The sequence below is a fragment of the Gasterosteus aculeatus genome, chromosome 7 (genome assembly GCF_964276395.1).
Source record: "Gasterosteus aculeatus chromosome 7, fGasAcu3.hap1.1, whole genome shotgun sequence".
Taxonomy (NCBI): domain Eukaryota; kingdom Metazoa; phylum Chordata; class Actinopteri; order Perciformes; family Gasterosteidae; genus Gasterosteus; species Gasterosteus aculeatus.
In genome coordinates, this window is record NC_135694.1 from 1,706,912 (window position 1) to 1,715,584 (window position 8,673).

Genomic DNA, 8,673 nt, shown 5'->3' on the forward strand with positions numbered 1-8,673 from the left:
CCGCGGTGAGAGGTTTTAAACCCGATAACGTGCGATTTTCTGTTTGTCATCGCTCGACTTCACACACGCCGCCGCTTTAACGTCCTTCTGTTGGCTTTCATCGGCGTGGGGAGGGACAGGGCCGGTTTTGGTTGGAGGGTTTTTATAGGGTGAGCTTGATGGCGCCCTCGCTGTACGGGGTAAGCGGTTGTTAAATGACTTTGGTAACGGCGAGCAGGAGTGGGAGGGGCCATCACACCTGCCCTCCCCAGGCGTTGAGTCTCTCATGGCCGTCATAGGACGCCGGTTAGGACGGGCGTTGCCTGTGTGATTGACAGGTCACTCACTACCTCTTGGTGACCCTCTTTGATGGCCTCTTTTTCCATTTGATTGATCTCAGAGACCTGTCAATCACTGCCGACGGGTTCCAATAAATGAAGCACACATGTATTTGTACGAAGTCATTTACAGGCAGCCGTGTAGTATGTTTGAGAAGCTACTTGAAGGAAAGGCTCATGCTCGCCAGGTGTTTGGTGATGAACGAAGCCCCCCGACCTCGTTACAGCACGTTACCTGGAGGGGGGGGGCGCCCAAGAAAACCCCGCCGCCCCCTCCGCTGGCAAGAAACACACTCCGCGCCTTCCACACCAGCTCAATAATACATCTCCTTGTCTAGAAATACATTAGCATTGGTGCACATTAGTGTCGGACGCTAGGTAACTCTCCCCACGGGGGGGGGCTTTCTGCTCCGGGTAATGAAGGGCAAGATGGTAACATTGACATTTAGCCGAAGCTGCATGTGGGCGCCATGTCCCTCGCTGGAGCAAAGAGAGACTCCTTCACTCAACACGCTGTCATTCAGTGGTCAGCACACACACACACACACACACACACGCACACACACACACACACGCACACACACACACAGTTACTCAAACACCAAAAAGCTTGTGTCGGGTAACATATGGCGAGTCATCCATCTGCACGGTGTGGGCTCACGGGTCGCGTGCACACGTCACATTTACAGCCATATGGCGCCGCTAATCATGACACCCGGAGCCACCAAGGACACACACGGTTCATTGCTTGTGGGAGGATTGAACCTTCCCGAATATGTCACTCAGGTGGCCGGCGTGCGTGACGCGGGAGTCGCGTGGCGTCCCCGGAGGAGCGAGGCGCGCTCGTTCACACCTCGAGCCTCCACGAGTCACTCTGCGTGGTCGTCTGGAGAGAGACGGCGTTCTTCCAGTGATGAGGGAACGCGATGGATCGGCGCGTCGTTGTGATGCTCCGAGTCGCCGCGCCGGTGCAGTTTTACGTGCCCGATTTGCATACTGTCGTTCGTCGTAGGATCGTAATCGGCAGGTTGTGATTTACCGAAGCTGCGAGTGGAGCGCGCTCCAAGCGCCCGATGCGGAATGAGCCAGCAGGAATGCAAAATGCAAAAAGGAGAGTTGCATAATGCTGAGTCAGCGTGCGCGAGGTGAAGCGAGCTGGGAGGTTTGTCTGGAAAGGCGATAACTCACAGGCCTTTTCCCCCGTATTTACATACCGACACGTCTCACATCGGTGCTCTGAGGCCAAGCAGCCTCTAAATAAAGATGGCGTCGGGATGACTGATGACTTCCTGGAAAGGCCGCGTGTTAGCAGCTACAGCGACAGCCATGATTTATTCCCTCCGTACACATTGTAAGGTTTATGCTCTCAATCTGCAGTTTGAAGTCTCTTTCAACGCAGCATGATGTTCATTTAGTGAACGACGGTCCATCCTGAGTCCCACAGACGCATGAAGCAGGGGATGCTTTGGGGGCGGGGCTTACTGTGACTGACAGGTCTCCACCACGGGCCGCACTGCTTCTCTCACTGATCCTTTGAGCTCTTCTAGTTCGCAGCCAATCCCATGCAAAGTGTTTCATAAAAACGACCCCCTGTCATTGGTTCCCCTCCCAAAACATCCCCCCCGTGTTGTTTCCCGTGTTGTTTCCCTCCTCCCCTCTGCAGCGCTCACATGAGATAACGCTGTGTTTGCAGCAGCACTGCTGATGTAATGAGGTCGCCGCCGCGTCTCGTGGATTCGGGGGCTCGGTTAATCCTGACAGAGAACCACAAGGATCCGTTTCATTACTCCTGCAACGGCTCTCTGGGACGTTTCCCTACATTTCCCTACTCTGCTGTTTGCTCTTCAACCGTGCGTGTGTGTGTGTGTGTGTGTGTGTGTGTGTGTGTGTGTGTGTGTTTGTGAGTGTGGGGAGGCGGGAGTGCATGTGTGTGAATTGTTTCCTGAGGTCTGTCACGGAAGTAGCAAGTGCATGTGCAGAAGAGATTGTGTGTGTGTGTGTGTGTGTGTGAGTGTGTGTGTGTGTGTGTGTGTGTGTGTTGTTTTGGTCCACGGAGTGGAGGGCGAGAGGAGGAAGATGTCCATGTGCTTTTAGAGCCGCAAAAAAGGCACATTAACGCACACGACACACACTAAAACACGCTTGTGTATCGTGTATCACACACACACACACACCACACACATGACAGGCGCCGCAGCACACGGGGACAGCGAGAAGGAAAGGGGTGTGTTCCACAAGTCAATGAGAGCTGACAAGCCTCCCACAGGCTTTCAGCAACCCAACCAACCCGACACAGCAGTCTGCTGTGTGTGTGTGTGAGTGTGTGTGTGTGTGTGTGAGTGTGTGTGTGTGTGTGTGTGTGTGTGTGAGTGTGTGTGTGTGTGTGTGCGCGCAAGCGTATCAGGAAGAAAGGGAGACAGAATCACACAGGAAAAGGCGAGAGGCGGAGAACTGGGAGTCAGACAGGAGGAGGATTGACAGCTAAAAGTGAAAATAAAGCGGAGGATATTTGGTGGGTCGGAATGTCAAAAAAAAGGAAGAAATCGGGGCGGCTTCTGTTTCTTGTGGTAGTTGAACACAAAAGATTTAGCAAGAAGGTGCGTTGTGCAATGTTAACGATAATATTCATAAGACCATTAATCCGTTTTGATTTGTTGGAATGTAATTTGTTCATTTGCACAATCAAATATAAATGGTAACATTTGAGAATGTCCCCAATCAATGTTTAAACCGACTAATGTCGTCTGCAGCACTCAGCCCAGCTGATTAAATGTTAAAAGCTCTGATTTCCTTAAAGGCAACGCGGCGTCTCTCCTCCTGAAGCCTCAAGCAGCCTAAAAATACACGCGGTGCAGGTCACATGACCCCCCCCGAACAAACCCGCCGGCACGCGTCGCGTTCCGCTGGATCCGTGTGCCTTCAGTCAAACGTTCGTCTGTCTCCGTCTCGTCAAATCGTCCGGGTGTGCGAGGAGGCCGCGGTCGACGTGGATTAAAAAGTCCTGTTTTATTCCTACTTCAACTCCTGCTGCAGTTTGTGTAGAAACCGAACGCACACCTGTGAGAACCACTGTGTGACCGCGTCTATTTCTATCTGGACCCCCCCAGTAATAAGGCCAATGCCTGGTCCGTGGGAGTGATGTCCATTATTCATGAGGCAGACACTCACAGCCCTGCCTCGGCCTGTGGCTTGGCTTCACACACACACACACACACACACGCACGCGGGTTAATGCAGACATGTTTACCTCTACTCGGACACGGATCCTCGCCGCGTCTCCGTGATCCCACGACGCCTCAGACTACGCTGTGATTTGATGAGATGGCGGCTGGCGCTTCAGACCGAAAGTCTCATCCCGGGTCCAACGCTTCAATCATTTACAGGTCGATGCAAAATAATTTAGAACAGTATTACGTAATGTACAGCGCCATGTGAAACAATGGCGACGTGGAGGATTCATGGGAATGGCGTCGCCTCGGAGTAGAAGAAGAACAGCAGATAAACATAGCGGTGGTTTTACTCTTAAATGTCGGACTTTCTGGGTATAATTCAGATCTTTGACAGGAGTCAAAGTGAGAAACGGGTCGACCTCCAGCTTCTGCATCCCCACCGGCGCCAGTCCAGCTCCGTCGGGTGAGGCAAAGTGGCTACTAACACCACCCACCCCTCCCCCAGCCTCCACCACCCGAGGATGAATCCCCCCCTCCGGACCCGCGCCGAGATTTGCTGCAGTAAAAAGAGATTTTCTTCCCCATTAAATTGATCCATTGTGGAGTGTGTGTGAGAGAGACGTTCTGTTTGTGTGCAGGTGTGTGTGTGTGTGTGTGTGTGTGTGTGTGTGTGCAGGTGGATTTAGTGCGTCTCAGGTGGGCATTTCATTCCTCTGCTGCAGCGCCATTAAAATCCGTTGCCTGCTTGAGGTCAAAACATCTTTATTGTGATACGAGACAAACGAAACAAACAATTAGCCTGACAATTAACTTGTGAGTCTCTCTGAATTATTTGCCCCGATGAGCCGGCTGGTGTCCTTGGAAGAGGTTTGTTGCCCCGAGGTTCCAGAGGCAAAGGAAAGAAGGAAGGAAGGAGCCGACAGTCCAACTAGAGGAATAAATGGAGGACGGGAGCAGGGAAAGGCCACCGTGGTGCTTTTGGGGTGCAGAGACACATGAGATTCTATTTGAAGTGTTTCTAATAGAAGCTTGAGGCGGTTGGGTGAAGCTACGTCGGGTGGTGGATGCTCTGACTCAGCTAATTGCCCTGGTGTGACCCGAGATGTCTTATTTGGGACGACTCAAGTGGAAGTGGAATGCCTCTTCGGGATGCGGTTTTCTGGGACTTGGTAAAGAGCTTCTGCCCCGGGGGGCCTCGCAAGGATCGTTTGCAAGTGAAGAAAGATGCCGACTGTGCTTATTTGTTAAAGATTGGAGTCTCATGTGCGTGTGGGGATTATAAAGCTTAGCTTAGCACGAAGCTCGGACAGGCTACTGAGGCAGGTTGACACCAACTAGCATGACTCAGTCTAATAATAACTACATCGGCCTCAAGCTCATTTAGTTTCACTTATTTAGTGTTGGTTGGTTTGCTTTTTACAAAAAGTACAGACCTGCTGGACGATGGACGGGGACTCGTTGGTCTTTTTTTGTGGGTTTAACCATTATGGAGGGAATTCACAGTGATCTCACAAAACCACATTGTCGTCTATTACAATCAACATCTATGAACAATCAATGGTACTTTTTGTAACCTCATTGTGGTTGTTGATTTTCGTACAGAAAGAAGTGGAAGGTTAAATATTAATCAATTCCCACACTTGACATATAAACGCGTGTTTACACAAACAAACTCCCAGTGTGGGAAATGTAATTTCAGAAAAACAAAACAAACAGTGTAAAATCCGAGAGAAACGCTTCATAGTATGTTTAGATACTTGAGGGCGCCCCGACAGCCGGACGAGAGCAGCCGTTTCCAGCGAAAGCCTCATTGTTTTATTAATCTGTCCGTTTAAATGGTTTGTGCTTCTTCAACTAATGTTTCACACACCTAATGTGCCGCATCATAAATATTTTTATGTTAATTTTAAACTTTCAAAAATTGAAAATTAAAAAACTTTATTTATTTATTGTAAATGACCTCTCGTGGCCCACCTGCAGTACCTTCGCGGCCCACCAGGGGGGCGCGGCCCACACATTGGGAATCGCTGCTTTAACAGTTCTAAGATTCTTTTCTGATTTTATGTGAAGACGTGAAAAGGATCCTGTTTAACATCTGTACTGTTCAACATTATACGAGTGGATTTTGGCTATTTTGGGCCATTTTAAGTAAATATCTACTGAGTTATCATTTAGAGTCAGTTGATTTTCAGGAATTAACTTACTTAATTACTGGGCCAGTATTAAACTAGTTAAAACTTTATTTAAAACGTGCATAAAGAGTTCGTACAGTCAGTGATGTCAACTGGCAGGAGCCACATTCCGTGTTCTAAGCCCATTTGCATATAGAATTGCGGAATGTTCTATAGAATGCTGGTAGAATTCTGTGGCTTTCATCTCAGAATCTATGATGGAATCTTTCATGCCTATAAAAGCAAACGCTCACAAGAATTGATCATTTCAGCTCAGTCAACCGATCGCACAGGCCACACTGATCAAGCTCCCAGATTTCTACTGATTCTTCTTCCCACCACAAAGAGAAACAAGTGAGTTACCAGCAACGCTGCAGACTTTAAACCATTTATTTGAATATCTTCAAGCCTTGATTGAACAAAAATGTCAAAACCTGAATACTATTTTAGTTTTTAATGTTGTATAGTTTAATACACCTTCTATGTGTGTTTTGGCTCTCTGATAAGAAGGAGGGCAAATGTCCACATGCTGTTAATTGAATTTCCTAGCTGTCATTAATTCCTTCACTCTGTTGTTCATCGTGACAATACACGATATTCGTAGCTAAAGTGTTTATTCGTATCAATGTGTGTTGCTCATGATTTGCCCCTTTGTGTTTCCACCTTTTTCCAGCCATGCTGACAAGAAGAGCCTCCCGTCTCCAGGAAACCTCCCTTTGCAGCGAGGAGACAGAAACCTCCCTTTGCAGCGAGGAGACAAAAAACTCCCTTTGCAGCGAGGAGACAAAAAACTCCCTTTGCAGCGAGGAGACAGAAACCTCCCTTTGCAGCGAGGAGACAGAAACCTCCCTTTGCAGCGAGGAGACAAAAACCTCCCTTTGCAGCGAGGAGGCCCCACCAGCTGCTCCGAGTATCCTGCAGCGGTAAGTTAGTGAGCAGCATTGTGTCTTCTCCACATAACAAGTCGTCTCTAACGTCCTCCTCACGTCTTTTAGGATATTCAGGTATCTCATCCCGTGGAGTCGACCTCCCACGATGACCCCAGAACTTCGCCAGGAGCCGAGACACCAGAACGACTCAATCCACACAGACACAAACCAGGAAGTGACACGTAAGCAGGAGCCCGCCCCCAAGAAGGAGCCCGCCCCCAAAAAGACCAAAAAACACTTCAAAGTCAACATTAAGATGACCAACAAAACCTGGAAATCAATGCTCATGTATTTCCTCGTCATGCTGCTGTTTGCTGGCGGTGAGTCTTTGCGTCACTTATTTCACTGTCCATCCCGGGACGGCTGGTGTCATTGTGTCCATCCCGTCGAACCGACATTTCTTAATGGTCCTGCTTTGTGTCCCCTCAGGAGTGACGCAGTTCGCACACCTCAGCATCCAGCTGCGTGACGCCGGCAGCAGATAACGACGCTCTCACAGCTGGTGAGCCGCTTCAGTCCCGTCGCAGACACCATGCCAAACTTTGCCCAAGAGTCGCAGGGTGAGTCCTCGCCACTGTCTTCATCATCATCATCACCACGCGTTGTGATTTGTAACTTTGTATTTGTGTCTCTTACTTGCAGGAGCCAGCGTCCTCCCCCGCCTGTCCTCATACACCTTCCGGACCACGAGAAAAGAAATGATGGTGGATGAGCTGCTCTCTTGGTTCACAACATCCACAGACCACCAGAGACTGATCCAGGTAGGAAGGTCTTGTAATGAACGCACATGGAGACACCGGTCGTAGTGGGTCACCTGAAACATGACTTTGTCTCTCCCCAGGATCGCTCCAGGTCGTCTCCAGGAAAAGCCTGGTGCTTCGCAGGGGCCGAAGGACACTCCGTCGTCTCCTTGTCCCACCCAGTCAAGATCACGCACGTCACACTTGGCCACATCACAAAGCAACAGTCCCTCACCGGAGAAATCCACAGTGCGCCGAAAGAGTTCTCCGTCTACGTAAGTCAGAGGTTTTCCTGGAGGCGTCCCGCCTACTCAGTGCTGTTGTTCCATCACAAGAAAGACTAAGCTCCCCTCTGTCTTCCGTCTCTTCCAGGGAATGGCGAACAAGGACGAAGAAGGCATCCAGCTGGGGACCTTCACGTACGACCAGGACGGCCCGGCCTCCCAGACCTTTGAGCTTCCCGTGAGTATGTCAGAGGTCAAGCAGAGCACTCATGACCTCCGCTGCTTGTAGCTACATTCACTATCACACATGGAGGTGGAGTTGCAATCTAAACTAGACTTGTATCTCCGCCACAAAGCGTCACTCTCTTCATTCACTTCTCTCTCTCGTCTCCGACCAGAACCCAGTCAAAGACGTCTTCAGCCACGTGAAGCTGCAGATACGGAGCAACTGGGGGAATGAAGAGCAGACGTGCCTCTACAACTTCAGGGTCCACGGTATCCACATGTAAGGGAAAGGGGGGGTGGGGGGTGAAAGGTGAACCAACCGCAAACCATCCAAGAACAAATGTAATATAATAATAGTAATATAATGTGCCATTGAATAGAATGTAAATACATATTTTTATACAGAAACATAGACATATATTTTTTAGATAATTAATGTAGAATGTTCACAGATGTGTTAGGGTTGGTTCCCCTCTCACAGGGCAGAATTGTGGCTTAGGGGTTAGGGGGTTAGGGGTTAGGGTTTATGGGGTTTAGGGTTTATGGGTTATGGGTTTAGGGGTTGGGTTCGGGTTTATTGGGTTTAGGGTTTATGGGGTTAAGGGTTAGGGTTAGGGGGTGAGGGGTTATGGGTTAGGGTTTATGGGTTATGGGTTTAGGGATTGGGTTAGGGTTTATGGGGTTTAGGGTTTATGAGGTTTAGGGTTTATGGCGTTAGGGGTTATGGGTTTAGGGATTGGGTTAGGGTTTATGGGGTTTAGGGTTTATGGGGTTTAGGGTTTATGGCGTTAGGGGTTTAGGGTTAATGGGGTTAGGGTTAGGGTTAGGGTTAGGGGGTGAGGGGTTATGGGTTAGGGTTTATGGGTTATGGGTTTAGGGATTGGGTTAGGGTTTATG

General features: G+C 49.4%; 1 protein-coding gene across 1 annotated transcript; it reads left to right on the forward strand.

Annotated features, from left to right (window-relative positions):
• The first annotated feature begins 3,999 nt into the window (after nt 1–3,999).
• Nucleotides 4,000–8,269, forward strand: LOC144410296 (SUN domain-containing protein 3-like). The gene is made up of 8 exons (XM_078106117.1): nt 4,000–6,012; nt 6,332–6,581; nt 6,654–6,907; nt 7,017–7,147; nt 7,230–7,348; nt 7,429–7,602; nt 7,700–7,789; nt 7,950–8,269. The coding sequence occupies exons 4-8, from the start codon at nt 7,120–7,122 to the stop codon at nt 8,058–8,060; spliced, it is 522 nt and encodes a 173-aa protein (XP_077962243.1). The 5' UTR covers nt 4,000–6,012; nt 6,332–6,581; nt 6,654–6,907; nt 7,017–7,119; the 3' UTR covers nt 8,061–8,269.
• Nucleotides 8,270–8,673: the final 404 nt, after the last annotated feature.

What these genes read in the sequence shown, in the direction of transcription:
- LOC144410296 (XM_078106117.1), top strand. Translation starts at nt 7,120, where the DNA reads ATGCCAAACTTTGCCCAAGAGTCGCAGG. An exon ending in CTTTGCCCAAGAGTCGCAGG is followed by an intron (nt 7,148 to 7,229) that starts GTGAGTCCTCGC and finishes TCTTACTTGCAG; the next exon opens with GAGCCAGCGTCCTCCCCCGC. An exon ending in ACCACCAGAGACTGATCCAG is followed by an intron (nt 7,349 to 7,428) that starts GTAGGAAGGTCT and finishes GTCTCTCCCCAG; the next exon opens with GATCGCTCCAGGTCGTCTCC.